Source organism: Pelecanus crispus, chromosome 7 (assembly GCF_030463565.1).
Source record: "Pelecanus crispus isolate bPelCri1 chromosome 7, bPelCri1.pri, whole genome shotgun sequence".
NCBI lineage: Eukaryota > Metazoa > Chordata > Aves > Pelecaniformes > Pelecanidae > Pelecanus > Pelecanus crispus.
This window is the reverse complement of record NC_134649.1, coordinates 46849874-46869956: the sequence shown is the minus strand read 5'-3', so window position 1 is coordinate 46869956 and position 20083 is coordinate 46849874. Positions and strand designations below refer to the sequence as shown.

The following is a 20083-nucleotide window of genomic DNA, read 5'->3' as shown; positions in this document are numbered from 1 at the left end:
ATGAGGAATGCAGGAGAATAAGGTGTTTGATCCCATGCAATTTGTATTCTATTTTTCATTATCAATATTTTTCTGCTTTTTAACTTACCATCTCACATTTTATTCATGATCTGTTTTACTGCAAAAAATTATAAAATTGCTTGTGTTGTGTATTGTAGTAGCTTCAACTCGCCTAGTAAAGGAGATCTGTATGTTAAGAGAGATGAGCTGTGTCCTGTGGAGCTGTATCTGCAGTTTGATTTGTTATACAGGTATATAGGCTGCTTTAATGTATGCATGCTATGTAGTCACACCTTCACGTATTTATGTGCTCTGAAACCTAAGACAAATGTAATCTTGCTAATTTTGGTGACTGTAGGTGTAACATGCTAGGTCAAGCATGGACTATTTGCTTTAGAGTAAAAACCAGGATTCCTGGTGCCATTTATGCAGTATCTGTAGAAGCTGCTATCGTTATTGGAACTAACTAAATTAAAGCTGACTCAGATACTCCTAAGTGTGTTATATTTGCTCCTCTTGATTTGCAGGTGAGACATACCCTAAAAGATAGGCTAGCTTCATAGGTCTGTTTTCCTTTTCATCTCTTTGTTATAATGGAAACCTCGTCCTTGTTACAACATAATTAGCTAGTCTGAAGCCAGCAGGGAGTTGCTGCTTTATGTGTAGGGTGTGAAGTTCTCTAAATAAATGTAGGATTAATTACATTCACAGCATGTCATTGAGGTGACGAGATTGACTGTGATTGTTCAGCCCCCCTTTTCTTTTCCCTGGGTTTTCTGAATTGCTGTTTCAATCAATATAGGGTGATGTGGGCCTGAAGTGTTAAGGCCTGATGTTGCAAAGGCATTAAGGAGCCCAAGTCTTTCGGGGCGGGGGGGGGGGCAGCGGGGGGAAATCTGTGAGATTTAGGATTTTACTGCCTGTGTCACATCAGATCTTGAAGTGCACAAGGAAGAAAGGAAATCAACCTTCAGCATCGCATTTTCAGTTCATTGCATTGGTTGAAGTTTGGTAGAGGGAAGATTTCTTTATATTCATTCTGACCTCTTTCTTGGCTTTAACTGACTTTAAATATTTATTTTACAAGTGAGCATCTCTTTATATTTGCAGAAAAGAGCGGGTTTGAATGTATAAGCCTACTAGCATTTTTTTCAAAGCATACATTTGAGAATCAGAGTAGTGCTGGTGGTTTGACTGCTGTTGTGCCCATTTAAACACCCTGTACCACAGTGAACCTTCAACAGCCTCTCTTCAGTTCATACAAGTATTTGCATAGCTGTGTAGGTCTGTTAGTAATTTACATTAAGTTCTCTCCTCTATAGAGCATCTTATTTATTTTCCTTGTATCTTGTTACACATACCAGCTCCCCATATCCTATGCTGTGCTTGCTTGTAGGGCAAAAAGCATTTGAGTACAGATCATGTATGACAGCCTTCCTGAAAGAATTACCTTAAGCTTTTGCTAGATTTGGGAAAATATTTTGTAACATCTAACATCTTTAAGCTTGTGTACTCAAATATTATGATCTCTAGAGGAATGTAAATAGAATTTTAACATATATTCCAATTGTATGTTAAAATTATTTATGAAACTGATCATCTGTCTGTAAACTTAGGAAATCTGACCCGGTTATTATTTGCTAAGATCTGGAAAACTTTGAAAAGTGTTTCAAAGTATGTAGAAACTATTTTGGTTGTGCCATTTTTGCGGCTGTTTCTTCTTGGCATTTTTGTTTTCTTTAGTGGTTTAGGGTTTTGTAAAGCTCAGAATACTTGAACAGAGGAAAAGCAGGCTTTTAAAAATCTTTTGGTCTTTGCTTTTTTTGCTACTTGTAGGGTTGATATGCACAAAGTGACTGGGACTTCATGGCATTGCCACATTCCGGGGAATGACTCAACTCTTAATTCTGAAACTCAGGACTGTACTGCTAAATGAGGGGTGAATAGAGCGACTCTTGTTGACTGTGACCTCTACTATGAAAATACTAAGTTCAGACAAGAGGGTTCAGGAACCAACTATCCTAAAACGTTTTCAAATGGTGTATTACTAACGTGTTAGTTTGTTAAATTTTTGATCTGTAATGGGGGAGGAGGGAATAGATTAACAGATAACAAAAATTAAGCAATGCTTTAAAGCACTCTCAAATGTTAGAGGAATATGCTGATTTTCAGCTGTTAACCTCTTGGATTCAGCAGCCATGATTCAGAAGAACAAAGGCATAAGCAGTAATATATTCTGGATGAAAATCCTGCTTCTTGGCTCTGTGGGATTAAGCTGATTTGTACAGCATGTTGAAAGCACTTCATACGGTTAAGACCTTAGGAAGAATACACCTCATAGTATTGCATTTTATGTGCATTACAGTTTCATGGTCAACTGTACTCTGCTTTGGCTCTAGTTTAGGTTTAATTTACCTTAATTGGAGCCCATGTTAACCTTAGCTTAGTGAAGGCTGCTGTAATTTCAGGTTTGATAAAAACTCCAGTATTCAAAGTAGGTGGTGCAGAGGAAAGCCAAATTGTTTTCACGTAGCTGCTTTGAAAGCAGCCTTGCCATTAGCATATGCTTTTAGTGAATGTTCTGATGTAGCCAGTTAGGTTATTTATCAGGTAGCGTAACAACCCTGTTGCCACTGTCGCAAAATCCCTTCTTTTGATCTATCTTGTAGTTAGAGAATTAGATTTTTCACTATCCTTCTTTAATGGTATTGTCATTGTGGATACACTGAAGCCACTTAATTCCCTGCCCCCCACTCCCCTGCAAAACAAAACAACTTGTTGGTTTTTGGAGATTTTTAATTTGAAGGCTATTCTTTCCTTTGCTGTTTTGGCTTAAGAGCCATACAGGTACAAGGTGTAAACCAAAAAAAATCTTGGTGCTGCTTACCTTTTCCATGAACACAGTAAGAAAGCTGTGTTTTATCTGGTTACATAGGCTTCTTGTCCTGTGATGACTTGCTATAGTAGCTTATGACTACCATCCCCAATTACTGTAATTCCTTCTCAGCAGGCTTTACAAGCTGGCATTACTACTGCTGGCAGCTAGTTCAGCATGCAGCACTTCATTTGCTTACTGGTTTGAGTAATCAGGCTGCCTTAGGTTTGCGCTTCATTCACTTCTTTGGTGGCCTGTAGTAGTGTATTAACTTTCAGATGTCCCAGCTGGCTTCAAGTTTTTACCAATAACGGGAATGGCCATTTCAAATGGTCTCTTTGCAGGCTCGTTGAGGTTCATTTTATGTATATTTCAGTTTACATGCCACTATCCCTAGGAGTTACTAATATGTCAGTGTTCTAGGAAATACTGGGGAAAAAAAACAACTGGGGAAAGATAGGTTTTTTGGTTGCTTTATAAAGTGAAGATCATCCATTGTTTTCAGAGTTTTTGTCAGAGTACTTTCCAGTATCTTTAATAATCTGTAAGAAAATACAGTATATGTCTTTTTCAGATAAAAATTTCTGGTGACATTAAATGCTATTTATTTAAAGGTAGAAAACGAATTTCACACACTGACCCAGACTGGCGACGTGCTTATTTGAACAACGTGCATTTTAATCCAATCAAGTATAAGAGGGCACATGCACAATAAAAGATTGTAGATCACAGTTATGGATTGGAGAATGTAAGACAGTTGAGGGCAGCAGCTCCAGAAAAATAGGTTGGGTCGTGCTTGCGAACAGTTTGAACCTGAGCACCTATTTATCTCTGAGGAGGTAAGAGAGTGAGTACAATCTTCAGCTGAAGAAGCAGAGCGGTATCATTTAGGACAAGGAAGTGGCATGACCTTAGAATGCATCATTTGTGAGACTGTGCTAAAACACAGACTAATTCTAGTGTCCATTCAGAAAGATGTTGAAAAATGGAGAGAATTAGGGGCAAAAAGGTTCCGTGAATGTACACGTCTGAATGACCTATGTTACAGCGAGAGACTGAATAAACTCGGTAGTTCATCAGTAAGAAAGTTAAAGATTGATTTGGACTTGTCTGCAAGTATGATGGGACAGAGATTTCAGTTTTCAGCCATTGTGCAGTATAACAAAAAAGAATTACAACTAAAATCCATCTAGTTGAACAGGAAACAGGAAAAATTCAGACAGCAGTAAGTTTTTCGCATTTTACTAGTGAAGAGTAATTACGAGTCGGCTCATTCTCCCTCAGTTGTTGGGTAATTCTGTATTGTCTTATTTGTTTCCATCAAGACAGCATAGCTCAAAAAAAACCGCTCATGGTTCAAACACTAGCTATGGGTCTGGTGCAGAGAGTATTTGAGAGTCTGTGCAATTTGTTATGCTACTGAAACAGCTTTTTGTAGTCTTACGAGAGGAAATGCTATCATTTTCCTTAGAACTTAGATAAGGGTTTACCAGTATATCAAGGAGTACATCGATGGTTGGTGCCTGAATTTGGTAGAGAACCCAGATTTATTTATTTTCATCCCAAGTCATCTGCTTTTAATCCTTAGATCGCAGTTCTTTGATTTAAAAATAGTAACTAATAATTTGCAAGCAATTATGTATGTATGTCTCCTCTTTCACTGTTTTGATGCATGTTTTTAATACAGTTTCTTTTTGTTTACTGTCATCTTGAGCTGCCATGCCTCTCATTAAATGTTGCATCTTATTTAAGGCCTGAGCTGTCACTTCAATTGTCTGTAAAGCAGTAGGCGCACGTAGAGCACTTTGTAAATAACAATACCCAAGTAATGTAATATAGTGACTTAAGAGGCTTAAAGCAAAACACTGTTTGCCCTGAAGGCTGAAAAACGTGATAGACAGGTGGATATAATACCAGAAATTCCCCTTTATATATGTTTTAGCAAGCCCTGTAAAACACAGATTTTTAACAAGGGATTTAATCTCTCCTCCCAGCTGCTAGCTGCAGTTTCCTTTGATGTTTTTCCTCTCCTTTTCCTCTGTTGTTTTTTTTTCTATTTATTCCATCACTTTTCTGTAGCTCATATTCCTTCAGGCTGTGTCTGAATGCACCTTGCTGTGGGTAGAGAAGGCAAAGAAGAAAGCCATTTTTTTCCCCCCTCAGGCTACCGCTTTGATTTTCCAAAGTTGCTGGGAGGCAGTTCCTATCTGCCTACAGAAGGGTCAGCGATCTGTGTCATGTCTTTTCAGTCAGCACATCTCAGCTGACTCTTCTTCTGTTTTGACTAGGGGGAGGATGAGTGTGCGTTGTCCTTGCTTTTCCAAGCAGGTGGAGTGTGCAGCTGTGATCAAAGCGGGAAGCCGATCCGCAGGCCGAGAGTCTTCCTGGTTTGCTTCCAGCCTTGTCAGGAGCTAGCCTGGGCTCTTCCACCTGCCCCCACCCTTTGCAGTGATTGCCCCGTCAGTCTGAAAACAGAACAGAGGTAAAATGAGAGAGAAGAAATGTTGAATGAGATGATAATGTAGTCTGTGGCCTAACGTCCACTCCCCACTATTCCCTGGGGACTCCTTCCTGCAAGAACCGGGTCAGCTGTGGCCAGCTACGTGAGGCTGCATGCATGGCCTGCAAATTATTTCCCTGTCGCGGTCAGGAAGCCAGATCCACAGCCAATTCAGTGGGGTGTGGTGGTATTATTATTATTAATTATTGTTATTCATAAGAGGCACGATCATGCTCTAGAACATCTGCTAGTAGGTGCCCTGCGAACACAATAGGGTGTGTGGGGGAGAACATGGGAGCGGGCTATTCAGTTTAGGCCCTTGCAAAAACCTGCTTTCCTGCCAGGAATTTGCAAGATGCGCAGATTTGGTCTCTTTTTATGTTTAGATTGTGTGAGTTGAGAATGGACTGTGAGTGGGAAGGCTACAGGTGGTGGTTTCCCTTGAAGTGTTACAGGTGTCAGTCAGACTCAATGGAGCCGTGTCAGAGTTAAAACTCTGATCGACTTCACTAGGACTTCTGTTGTTTGGTGGATAAATTCCATTGTAAAGGGGTAGGATCGTGTTGGAGTAACGTGTTTTAATTGTGCCTTTAAGCCTGTCCGTTGTCATTGTTCTTGTCATTTTCAATAACACATGACTTTACTAACATTATCCTGACACAAAATTCACATCTTGGGCGCTGCTTTGTCTGAGTACCTTTCATTCCCGTATTATAATACAAATGGTGTAATTTACAGTGTTAGGAGTGCTGTCTCCTAGGTCACCAGCGGTGACGGTAAAGACCAAGTTCTAGGTAATGGCAGTTGAGAAATTTGAGGGAGACGAGTCTAACATAGAACAATTGTCAGCGTTCCATTTCTGTAATGCAGCCAACACTTACTATCACGTTATAAAATCTGTTCCTTTCTCTGAGTCTGTTTTGTGGTGAGTTATCTATTCATCTTTCATTATTTGTATTTATCATATATAATTTTGGAAGCTATCCTGTTGTTAGATGTTTGGACTGGCTGCAACTTACTGAAGCTATTTTGGCAACACTGAGCTGCTTCTAAGCTCAGTTAAAGTATTCTTAAAACATATACATACTGTTCAGTTTCTTTTTATAGTCCAATATTAATTCTAAGTCTGTTTTCTCTTCTGAATATTTTCATAGTATCATCTACATAAGTAAGCTGTACTTGATTTCTTTTATAATCCATGATATGTTTGGTTTCAACTTATCAAAAAGACGAAGTAATGGAAGTAAGATGCTATATTGGAAAGCTTCATCTTTTTTTAAAATATTTATAAATGTGAAGTTCAGCTCATGCAGTATTTAAATTCATTATGAAAGAAGCACTGTAGAATTTCAGAATAAATATGGAGGGAAAGTCACTTGAAATATTCAGACTTATTAACATAAAAGAAGTCACTTAAATTGAAACGATGGTGCTGTGTTTTATATTTGATTTATGGTTAACAAACTGTAATACTTTAAGCTATGTAGATAGCAGTTCATGTTTACAAGACTGCAAGTTGGGTTGCAGTGTAAGTATATCACTCTTCGCTTCAGAATTTATGTAATGCCCTTTGAAAGCCAGAATTTCAAGATGAAAGCATTTTATGTTCCCCATAAACCCATTGGATTCTTCCACATCAGCCCTTGTTTTATGGTTCAGGACTGCTTTCTGTCACCTGAAGATAAGTGGTGGGTTTCTCTTGTCAAAAGTAGTCTCTCTGTGCTGGATTTCTGCTCTTCTAATCCTGTTAATTTAAAATGGTGGCATCTTGCTTACAGGGAGATGTATTTTCCAGACTTCTTTTTTTAACCCTGTGCTCCCATTTTTATGGTGTGGTTTTCCTACATTTAAGATAAAGTTTTGGTGTGTGGTGAACGCTTTTCCAGTCTCCGCTTTGTCTGATGTCTCGAAGGGAGGCAGGAAGAAAAGAAAAGATTTTATAAACTTCCTACAAACCCAAGCTTTGTGCCTAATCTCTTCACCATATCCGTTGATACCTCCACCAGGCAGGAGGCAGCGTATGCGGTAGCTGGTCTTAGCACCGATCACGTGCACGCGGTGGCCTCCTACCAAGCCAATACACGATAGCTGCGTTCTGCCGGCCTTTTCTCATGAGGGTAATTATTTTGGATCTACCTCTGTTTATTTTCATGAAATATGTAGGAATTTAAAGATCTTTTTTAACCTCTGGTTGCTCTTAAATTTGACTAAAGTTGCCTGGTATTTCCAAGAGTTGTTAGAAAGGAAATAATTAGGAGTAAGCTATAGACAGGGACAGTGTAACTGTGTAAACCTAAGTTATTTAGGTTAAAAATCAGAATCCATCCTCTTGAGAAATGGAAAGAATGAATTCTTACCTGCAGTTGCATAAAATATTTTTAATAGACTGAGCACATTTTATTTTAGCGGCTGGCTTTTCATAAGGAAGCGTAGAAATTAAGCAGTCTTTAATGCTGTGTTGTGGAGATGGTTTGTTTCTTTCCTATGAAGACAGTGGTTAATGTAGTACTAAATCATGTGAACAAATGTTGTGTTATTTCTGTTGTGTTTACACTCATCTGTCTTTCTTTTGCTGCAGATAATGTAGAAGATTAGTTAAAGTTTAGGTCAATTTTTACCTGAGTCCTGAAGAAAATGGTCCTGTTTCTCCTTCACTAACACATTAAATTCAGCTTTGTTCTTACGTTATCTTCCGTACTCATTGATCAGAGCTAATGAGATTTTAATGGAGTTATTTATTGGTTCTACTTCTTACTATAAAAATGTATAATAAATGAAGCACGTGAATGTTGAATGGTGCTGTTTGTGTTTATCTTGCTGACTGTTAATTGTACTACCTATTCTGTGATTCTTTGAGATCTCACAAGCCCAGGTAGGGTTACGAGGAGCTAACCAGCTAATAAAGGCTGGAAAGAGTGATTTAGTAAATGTTGCATAGTCATCCTTCTGTTTAACTGATACGATAAGGAATTTTATGGATAGAGGTGCCATTTTTGAAGAAGGGATATAAAATAGGTTTTAGACTTCTCTGTTCATTAGGAACCTGTGGTATTTTCTGTGGATAGGTCAAGAATAAAAGAATATTATCTGTGCTCTTCTGAATGAGTGGCTTTTGCTTCCATGGAAGGGTTGCCCTTTGGTTGAAGTGCTGTATGTATTTTCTTTTCCATTTTATGCCTCAAACTTCAGGGTAGTATTGTTATGCTTTAACTTTTAGCCATGTTTCACTGTAGAGAATGGTGGTGTTCCCAGAGCGGGATGAAATAAAATCCACGCATAGTTTCCCCAGGCTTGTTGGGAACTGGGGTAAAAGGGGTCTATAAGGTACTCTGCAATAAAACCAGTGTAAAGTTAGGTTCATTGTTATAGCCTGTAATACAGCAGCGTGTGTACAGATAGGCAAAGTAGTTGTCACTGTCTGTAAAAGTTACCAAGACTATGGGCTTTCTGCTACGAATTTCTTTCAGAGCTTGATTTGGAGTATTTTTTTGTTCACTGATTCTGAGCCTACTTTTTCAAAACTATTTCACTATGATTGGAGGTCGATGACTAGTATATAACTTGGAGCACTCATTAGCATTCACCCTGAAAGTGAAATAAAAAATGGTGAAATATGGCATCTCATATAAAACCCACGCTAAAAAGTGTAATTGAGTCTTAGTCTCTTATCTCCAGGTGGATTTTGAGGTTCATGTTCTTTTGTAACCCATGACTTTTTAAAGAGTAGTTTCAGCAAATGGATGGCACGTTTAGTGTGATGAGTTTCTTCTTATTGCAGCTAAATATCCATTTATAAGGATTCTTTTCCTGAAGTGGAGGGTTTTTTGGTAATCTAATCTCATTGTTTGACCATTTATACTTTTTTGTGCATGTTGACTTTAGATGTTTCTACACTAATGAAGTCTGCCTTTGCATTCAGCGCCATCATCGTTACCGCGTCTATGTTTTACCAGTCAGGGTTGATCAAACCTAGACTCTTTTATGTCTTGAATATTTTATTAAAATCAAATTGTCTTTCAGTTCTGTATCATAAGAATTAAATCACTATATTATTTTTTTCTTTCTAGCTGTTTGAAATTGTATGTCAAGTGTGGAGGGGTGTTTGACTTTGTTAGTTGCCTTTCTGAAGAAAGCATGCTACGGTTGGTCTAAAGCCCTGAAGTTTAAATTATGTTAGGGTAATTCAAAGGTATGTGTGTCTCTCCCACTTCATCCTCCACCCCTGGGCATCAGAATACGCTGTTCCAGTGGCTTGTGGTGTTGCCAAACAGGGTGAGCTCAATTATCAGCTTCAAGAGACTTTCCCGAAAGATCACCACTTTAGTTGCTTGAGCAGCTGTGCAGGACTAGACAGAAGCTGACATCTGAATTTTAGATTGAAGAACAATTTATTTTCTTCTCCAGTATGTGTAAGAATAGTTGGATGCTTTGTCAGCTGTGTCATTCTTTTATGAGCTTACTTTCTTATCTTTTGATACTATGTTTGGCTTTAACTTGTTGAGCCTTCTGTTTCAAGGGAGCTTAAGCAGTAGACTTGCTGCCATAGGGGTATTAATTTTCATCAAGATCATGACAGAGTTCCTGTGGGAAGTTAATGTTGCCATTATCAAGGGACTGAATGTTGAACAATGTCTCTTCCTGCCCCTTGTGTCTGGACAGATAAGGCTTGGGCTGGAAGACAGTGATGGATGGAATCCAGCGAGAACCACTCTGGGCAGGGGAAAAATCAGGCGGTCTGAAGGGTCTGGAGAGTCTGGCCCTTTTGCAGGTGCCCTTTTGCTAACCAGTGACAGTGCATGCACAAACGTCAGTTAACGTCCTGTTGCAGCCTGTCCTCAAGCAGTCTTGTGGCAAGGCAGAAAACGTCATTATCCCTTACAGTTTTCAGTGACATTTCAATGTTTTGCAGGTACTAAAACTTACATACCCTCTGTATCTGGACTGCTGAGGCTGTACTTTGGGATAATATCTGGTGATGTCTGAGATAATACTAACTCTAGAATTGTCTTAAAGCTTACGCTGCCTCTGGCTAAAAGAATAATTGTGGGAAATTGTAGGCAATGCTGCCAGGTATGTAATTTGGAACACATTTAAAGTGGTGATACTCTGGCTGGTTGTATTGCTTGTTATCTTATCTGTTTTATCTAAGAAGGGAGGGTGTCTATGAAACTTTCTCTTGTAAGTCTGAGTTTTGCCAGGTCTTGTTGAGAAAGGTAATTTAAATATAGGCTAATGCTTTCTCAAACTTGGTAGCTTCTCATACGTACAGTAAATGTATAAAATCAAGACAGCTGGGAATACCTTGCGATCCAGCAGGCAAAGCCTTTTGCTTAATGCTACAGCTTTACTGTTAGATGGATCCTATGTGTCCAGAGCTCCTGTTGGGTGGAGGTAAGTGAAATAACTGCCCTTTTTACATTTGGCAGCCCTGCTGACTGGGACAGCATGCTGCTAGTTTGTATTTGAATGCATCTCAAGGAATTGTAGGCTTACCAGGGGGTGGCAGCTTGGCAACGAGACAGGCCCATTTTCGTATTTGGTGGAACCTACGACACTGCAGAGGCATGTCTGCACTTGAAGTATCTGCTGTTTCTTTGAGACTTGTTTATCTTGCCTGTAAGGCTTAAAGATAATTAAAGTGTTTTACATTTAAAACAGGGCTTGTCAGCCCTGTAGAGCCAAGTTAGAGCATTGCTAGCATGGAGGACTGATTGCCATTGTAACACAGTGAATAGGCCCTAACCCCATTCGAACAACATAATATAAAAAGACTTCAGTTGGTTCTGAGATTAGTTAGGTTCCAGCTTGGTTCTGAGACCAGTTAGGTCCCATTCAAACACCAGGCTGGTAACCAAAGCTGTTTTCGGTGTTTTTGATATACAGGTTCCCATGCTTTGTTGCTTTTGTATTGTGCTTGGGCAAGAACAGCTCAATTTGCCATGACAGCACTTGTGCACTGTGCACTGGCTTGATTGTCATTGAACAGGGGTAGATAATAGGAAAATTCTGTTGCCTTATAGTTGTGTTTTGCCATGTCTTACACCTAGTTTACACAGTGTACTTCAGAAAAGTGGATGTTTGTATACATCCGTGAAATGCAAAGCCAAACTTTGAGGCAGTAGAAATAATCCTTCTATTGTTTACAAAAACAAAAGCAAGCTAGAGCTTATGCCTGTACAAGAAAAGTCCATTTTCATTCCATAGTGAAATGTTACTGACTCCTGCTTTGAAAGGCTGTGCTGCCAATTTGACTATTTACTCCCATATTTGCAAATACACTGCACAGTGTTTTAGATCTGTAACTCCCATGCCATGATAGAGTATGCGGTGCCACCCATCATACAGAATGAGAAGCAGAATGCTGATTTTCATATTTTCAAGTTCTCAGAGTTGTTTGTTTGTGTTTTTTTTCTAACATAACTAAACTGCTAAAGCAAGAGAGTTGGATGTAAGGCAGGTATCAGGCAGATGGAAAGGCCTGGCCCATGAACACTTCTTCTTTCAACCTTTTCCTTTTGTAGTGCTGTTTGTGATTGATGGGCAGAGTATACAGAAGCATAATTACTTATTGTTATTTTAACATTTGAGAAAAATCAGAGGATTTTGTGGCTGGATATATCCCCCCATTCCTGCATTTATTTTTTACTTTCTATGGCTAGGTTGACTTTTGTCTTTCCTTCCAGCTTATGTTAAATCTTCCTTGGAAACAATCAAGTCCCTAACATATGTCTGCTCTGAGACCTTTTTGTAGTAGCTCCATGTTCTGGAGATAACCGCTATCTTGATTCATCATATCCTAGTGCCCTTTTTACTCTTTGGAACAGAAGGTAGAACCGGAGCTTGTAGGAGCATTAGTCTTTAACTGGAGAAGTTGTGTCCTGCTTCCCTCCCACTCCGGCTGCTGCTTGTGTCTCAGCACTGCAGTCAGCCCCCATCACCATCACTTCTCTTCACGCTGCCACAGGTGGGCTTTGCTGTAAACCTGTAATGATTTCCTTTCCTGTTGCCATAATCCTCTTTTTTTCCTTGTTTTATCCATCTCCCTTTATTTGCCAAATCTCCTTTGATTCTTTGTTCTTTTCACCCCATTTTTACTCTTTTGTAATCTGAGACCTATGGGACAAGATTTTTTCCCTTCTTCTAGCACATGGAGAAACTCCTGCTGCCTAGACAAGGATTACAGTAGTTATGTCTTGAAAATTTAATTCCAGACTATATGGACAAGACCTGTGATGCCTCTGTTGTTATCTGTTCCTCAAAGCAATACATTAAACAAAACATGCATCTGATCAGTTTAACCTGTAATTAAACATTTTCCTTAAGCAACTGACATCTCGATAACTAATAATTATCATTTGTAGCACCTTTAAAGCCTATTATGCATGTTTATGTAAGAACACTATTACCATAATAATAAGATATCATTACCACAAACGTGCATCCTGAATGAGCATGTCTTAAAGTAATGATGTGATTCCATTAATCATACTTGAAAAATTAAAGTATTTGCTGTCTAATCTCTAAAACACTACTCAAAAGATTTTTGGAAACAGCAGGACCTGTTTACTGCAAGTCTCTAATACATGGTATCGCATTTCTGGTGTCTCATTTTTGTTTCCTGAATTGTTGCTTGTCTTTCAGCTAGGGAAATCATTAGCTCAGAGACCCACAGTCTCCTGTTGAAAGCATTTCCATGCTCTGATTTTTATGCTGTTTGACTTGGTTTTTTTTGTCCAGGGAGTGCTGCCACCTTTTCTTAAGGCTGGTGTGAAATGCACTCCTGAAACTCAGTTCTCCTTGAAATTAGATAATTGCCTTAAATAAGATGACTGATAGCTAATTGTAATTCTGTTAGTCCCTTGCACAGGGGGAGGGAAAAAAAAAAGCTGTTCAAGTGCTTTTTTTTTTTTTTCTTTTAATAGAAGACTGGAAAGTGGAGTTGTCTGCTTTTATGTATAAATTTGTTAAGAGCATGACCGTTCGAGTTTATGCTTCTCATATTGAAATGTTGAGCTCTGTAGACTGTCCATTTTTTTTTTTTTTTTTTTTTTTTCTGGAAGAGACTTGATGACCAGAGTGAAAGTTGGGAGGAAACATTTAGCCTGCTAAGAAATGTGAGTAACTGAAAAGAGACTTTTTCACGCTGTTTAAATCCAGTTTAAAACAAATACCTGATGTGGCTAAGAGCTAAAAAAGTAGTAAAATGATCTTCTAGGGTTTTTTTTAATGATTTATTAGAAGATTCCTATTGTGGTTGGCCTAACGTGATCTTTGGGGCATTGATGGTGCAGAGAGAAAGAAGGTTGTGCAGGTCTGCATGAAGTCCACAGCCTTTCCCCTGTCCTGAAACGTGCGGGGCCGTAGTTCACAGACTGTGTCCTTGTGCACGGTGTTGGCGATCGCACCGCTCCATGGGACCACTCCGTGAGAGAGCTGAAGGAAGGCAGCTGAAGAGGATAGATGGATTGTTGGCCGTTTGCAGGCATTTACTCATCCAAGCAGAGTATCTGTTTGTGCTGTTATGTTAGAAGGGAAGAGCAGGCTGTTTAATCAGTGGCTTTTTTTCTGTAATCCTTTGTCAAGATAAAAAGCATGCCCTCTCTCAGTAGTTCTGTCTAACCTTTTGGGAAAAAGGTCTAAGCATGAAACTTGAAGCCACAGTTGTTCTACGAAATCAGTTATTATCATTATTTTGTAGTGTATTTTGATCACTCAGAAGGAATTAACCCACGGTTTTCAGACTAAGAATGCCTTTTACAGTTCTCCAGTAGGACAGGGGTTTGTAGCTGTCAGGCACCAGCCTTTTCGTTCATTCTCTTTGAACTTATTGATAAAAATGCATTTGTGTATAGAGTGATCAAACACTTGCTGCTTTAGAGAGGCCATTCTTTTATCTGTCCGTAGTACCACATCTAATTTAGTAACATAATATGTGTTGAGTCAAATTAGTGTATCGCTGTGTATTTTCTTCCTTAACGCTTGGCATTAATTCATCTGGAGCACAGTGAAGTATTTATTAATGCCGCAAAGTACATGGTGCCATACATCTCCTTAATACTCGATTCAGTTAATATGACATATTTCTGTACCTAAGGTTTAACTGTGTTATAAGAGAATAGTAAAAGAGGAGGAGAGGATTTTAAGAGAGTGATTTCAAGGACTGAGAATATCTAGCAGAAGAATATGCATGAAAAATGAGAACAGCAGAAGTAGGGAAAAGGCAAAAAATACATATAGGATTGGGAAACAAAGTGACAGATGTGATACAAGAGGACAAACAGGACTTTGAAAATTTGTTTTCTGTCTATAATGGCAATAGTAAAACAGGGAGGTGAGTCTGAGCTGGAGCTGAAGATGTATCACCACAGGAAATCGTTGTGCCTACAGTTAGTTGCTCATGGCTGTCAAAAAATTAAAAGGAACTACATATAAAATGGGTATAAAACTGTTCCCTGTCACAATGCACATCTAACTTCTGGAGCTCGTCGTATTCTTATGGACAGTCAGGCAATAGGACAGGAAAAAGGATTGTATCTTCGTATTATTAACAACTGTCACAGGGGAAGGGGACATATGCACACACGTACATGCATATAGTTAGAAGGAAGGAAAGGACTGTTTCAAAAGCAAAGCAAAATGCTTTCTGAGAGGGATATAAACTCCTGTGACTTGGGGTATAAACCAGCTTCTCGCAAGTGTCTTCAGGAAACAGGTTCCCCGGCAAGCCAGTTATTCTGTTACCACCTGCAAGGCTTCGTGAGCCTTTCTGTGTATCACTTGGCTTCTTTTTCCTTCTTTTTACCTATGGAGCAGGGAGAATGCTTTCTTTGTTCCCAATTAGGTTGGCAATTTCTCAAATCCTTCATAACTTTTCAAGAAAAATTCAAGTTCTTGATAAAAATAAAATGGAAGTGTATCACCAAAAAGAACAAATTGGAATACTGTTAAGTAAGCAACTTTTTAAAATTTGGTACTCTTCTTTATATTGGAGGACGCTAGGATCATGTTGTGATTTAATTCTTAGCTTTAAATTTAAATATCCTAGAACTATAAATTGTTCTCTGTAGCTTTGGTTACTTCTGGGAAACACTTATTTCCTAGTTTTCTAGTCTGTGGGTTGAACTAAGGAAGTTCAATGTTTTATTCCAAGTTCAGTTTTTAAATGCTGCACTGCCTCTGTAGAAAGTGTAAGAAGCTGCACTGAATTTCCCTTCCCCCACTTTTAAATACAATTCCTGTAGGAGCAAAAAAAAAATATTGAAGCATCTATGTTATACTGAGTAATTATGCCCCCTGGGAAATAGAATATAAAGATCTTTAAAATCATTCAACTGAGAGAACAAGCACTTTAACTTTTGCCTTGCAGGAGTCATGTATTACATTATCAGCTACTTGCTCCAGTGTCAGCGTGTCATGCCTTGCAGGTTAGCAGGTTTGGCAGAGGAAATGAAACCCAGTCAGTTACTGCAGGATTTATAGTAGACCTGCTGTTGCAGGAAGTGGTGAAAAGTTGATTGATAGTCTGAGGCAAAACTCTACAACAAGAAACAGGATGTATGTTTGTTATTTTACACCCGTTTTCTCCTCTGCCCTCCGCCCCTCCACTTCAAGGCACTCTCTTACTTTTTCTTTTCTCTGTTTATAAATCCATGATGCACTTTTCTGGTAAATCATGGGCTGACTTCAAAACACTTGAGGAAATGGATATGGCTGTAGCAAAGGTTTGAAGCTGACGTGGCGAGCCTGCTTTATTAGAGGTGTTTATCTAAATGGTCCTGATATTTTTGTTGAATTACATTTCAGCTGAGTTACAAATGAAGGGTAAAGCACATCTACAGACTGTATTGAACATCGCCTGCTGTCTCGGGTGCAGCAAGCTAGCTGTGAAAGGAAGATAATACATCACTGAGATGGACCCGATCAGCTATGCTCTATCGGTTCATCTGCATTTAACAGACATATCTGGAAGGGTAGTAAAACAAAATGATTTTGCTGCATATGAACTTAATCCAGCAAGCCACATACTGCAAAGTTCACTGCTAAAGACAGCAATCCTGAAAAGGGCTGTTCTTAAATCCATGTTTTCCCTTACTGTGCACTGCTGAGCCATCAAAGAAGCAGTATCTTTTCTGAAATGTCACTGAAGACTTTCAGTGGGATATTGTCTAGCCTTGTGGAAAAAGTTACCCAAAAAAACAGTAATTATGAATACTTTTGATTTTTTTTCCCTATAGGATCTACTTTTACAGTCGCAATTGAAGAAGAAAGTTGTTTGCAAACTAACCAAATACTAGAAATGTTTTAAGATTTGTGTTCTTGTTACCAAAAGGGAAAGTTCTGTTTGTAAAGCTAAATAATATATGTTGTTCTGTGTTAAAGGTCAAAAAAGTTGGCTGCACTGTCTGAATCCTTGCAGAAAACCACACTCGCTAAGTCTCACATAGGATTTGAACTAGAAGAGCTGGAAGCAGCAGCAGTGCTGGTACAAGAGGAAGAGAGCACGCTAAAAGCTGCTGGCACAGTTTCCAGGCAACAGCTGCCTTCCTCTGAGTCGGAGACAAGTGACTCTGAAGAATCAAGCAGTACTTCATCATCTGAGACAGAAGGCTCTGATTCAGATGAGCGAGAGTCCTCAACTAGTGAAGATGGGAAAATAAATTCTTTACAAGGCACACTTCAAGAGGAGAGGACAGCTCCACTTATTGACTGTAATGGATTAAGGCAGGGCACAAACACTTCGACGTTTGAGGTTTGTGCTGAAAAATCCAAGGTTTCTTTGCAATCTACATCCGTTCCTGGGAAATTGGTGGAAGAATTAGAAAAGCAAATGGACACTGCAGTTAGACTTTCAGAAGAGCCTGAAGGATTGGCTACTGCAAGCTGCGTTGTACAAGAACAAGAAGAAAACCGTGCGTCTGAACCTGACAGTTTTTCAAAAGATACTACTGGGAAGGGAAATTTCTTGGAGGTGTCTTCAAAGACAAACCCATTGCTTTTTCTTTGCAGCACAAATGAGGATGAATACTAAAGGACCATGGCAGAACACGGTGTGACCCACTGGCAACACAGCTCATTGCTATAATGAGGTGTTCCCAAGGCTATCGTGAGCTGCAGAAAGAAGTTGATATTTTTCTTCTTTGTTGTGTTGACAGTCTGGAGGACAAGACTGCTTTGAAAAGAATTGATATGACTGTATGATAGATACCCTCGTAGTTAGATTTTTATTTTTCTTCTCTGATTCACCAGAGTCTCAGGTTTGATCTCTACATGTAGGACTGTGTAATTTCAGTAAACTTCTAGAAACAGTTTTCATTAAGCTTATTCGGTAGTAGAATGATGTCCTAATGAAATACAACTGAAATGAGTTGTAGCATCATTTTAGTTATCTTTAGCTGTTGGGATTTACTTGAAAAATATCCTCGTTACGTTTGTATCAAATTGTTTATGACATTTTGCTGCATTTTTTTAAATTCTAAAATGCTTTATAGGTAACCACTTCAAAAATAATGGTTATATCTTCAAAAGTCTAAATAGTGCTGACAAATTATTTTTAAATATATAAATATATTCTATATTTTTTACAAAATAAAGGACATTTCTTTATCATCAGTGCAAGATAGAAGGGTTATAGCTTATTTCTGTAGTTCTTACGTAAGTTATTTCAACAGTTTTGTCATGTATTTATTCTTTTGTGCTGGTTTTGAAATGTTTCCACATGTGGACACTAGTGTTGCTCTTTAAAGAACAGAAATCCTAATTATTTCTTATTTCTTTCTGCATATGCTCTTAATATCACCACAGTAATGTTAAACAAAATGAAGAAACAACATGGTACAGCAGTCCCGAGTATAGGACTGAAAGCAAACCTGTGCTGTCTAGACCTGGCTTTGTTACTAGTCTATCACGTAGCTTTGGCCAACTCATTTGCTCCTATTTGTATAACATTAAAATAATCCAGTCAGTCAACATATTTTGTGCTAATTTCTGTTAACTGTGGATAGGTTCTTGAAATCAGGTGGCTACTGCAAATTATGTGCTGCTATTCAATCTCGACAAAAGGATTTGGGAGGGAGGCAGGACGGGACATAGACCGCCAGGTTTGGTTCAGCAGTCTGACGAAACAGGAGCACCTGATCCATGCCTCTGGAGGAGCAAGCTGTGATTACTTTTCAACCTTTTTACTATTAAAAAGTGTATAAAAATCCGAAGCTTAAAGACTTACTCTCCACCAATGCTACACCCTGCTGGAAATCAGCAGGCTAGCTCTGTTCCTGTGCTGACTCCTGTTCAGTAAGAACTGCAACCCTGATCTGCCAATATTTTTTTATGTTCTTAAATACCTACCGGTCGCTTAATCAGTCTCTGTGTTCTGTTCCCCAGGGGAGGAACCTTTCCCATCTTGCATGTCAGTGAGCACTTACTCTTCTAAATGCTAGCAATAAAATCTACACTGTAGCTGCAATTATGCAGCATATGTCTGAGAGAGGGGAAAAAATGCCTTTTGAAAAAAAGGGGGGGAAAAAAAAAGTAACCCTCCTCCCTCTCTCCCCAAACTACAGGTATGAACTCTGAAACTTTCTTTGACTGAATGTGGGCTGGAGAAGGCTATATTACTGTGAGTTAGGAAATACATATTTTGAAAATTGATAGTTATTTGTAATATCCCATGTCTTCAGTGCTTTCCCCCTGCCCCCTTCTCCATTCTCCCATTTTATGACAGACTGAGGAGAATGTTCCTCTTTTTCCAACAGACCCGCTTAAGTTCAAGGGCTGGCTGCCTCTTCTGGAGTGAGGACAACATCTTTGGTTAATCTTTTTGTTCTTTCCTCTGTGTGCCTAAAAGTAGAATTTATTTATGCTGGTTTTGAGCCTTTTCCATCATGTCTGTGTGAATCCAGTTTGGGTGTGAGTATCTCTAGTGTCCGTGCAATGTGATGCCATGCTAAATACCAGATGAGAACATGGCACGCACACAGATGTGAACTCCCAGATAACTTAGATGTCATTGATGTCCTCACCTTTGAGACCCTGCATGGTTGAGCTCTGTTTCTGCCTCCGAAAACACACTGGTGCCTGCTCACTGCTGCAGGTCTGCAGCATGCTGTCCTTCCTTCTGCTTCTGCCCTGCTATTCCTCTGCACATCTGCACCTGGGGAAACGTGCCGTGGGGCCTTGTACCCTGAGGCCCCTTCCCATTCCCAGTTTTCTTCCCCTTTTTGTCCAATGTTAATGTTCATCGTTGCCTTTTTGCAAAACTCTGTGTTTAGTGGTTGTGGAGCTGATACTGAATTTTGATTTATGTATTGATCGATAGCAATTTTATGTGACCTTTGTAGTGGTGGGGGAAGTTTTTCTGTATTGGGTGGTAAGAATGTCATGTGTGGCTGCATTATCCAGCATACCCAGTGCTCAGGATGAGCAACGTCTGTATGAAAGATGCCTTGCTTCTCTAAAAAAAACCGCACAGAGACGCTTTTAAAAGTGGAGCTCTGTAACCTTGTTTAGCCAAAACTGAGGCTTGCCGAATCCATGAATCACAAACACTTGGGAAAAACAAAAAACCCCCAAACCCTACCGCTGCCCTACCCCTCAATCCTGTAAGCTGCTGTGGGTTCTGAAAGGAGTGAATTCCAATGAGTCAAATTGATGTAGGGGAGCTATTTGGATGAATCCATAGGAGTTGTTCTTACGCTGTTTTTCCAGGCTGA

The 20083-nt window shown here is 39.2% G+C and overlaps 1 protein-coding gene across 1 annotated transcript in view; it reads left to right on the top strand.

Moving 5' to 3' along the window:
• SHQ1 (SHQ1, H/ACA ribonucleoprotein assembly factor) overlaps positions 1–17403 on the top strand; it is a 55297-nt gene extending 37894 nt beyond the window's left edge. Inside the window, 1 exon segment of the mRNA XM_075714421.1 lies at positions 16755–17403. Within this exon segment, the coding sequence (XP_075570536.1) occupies positions 16755–17403 (649 nt within the window).
• The last annotated feature ends 2680 nt before the right edge of the window (positions 17404–20083 follow it).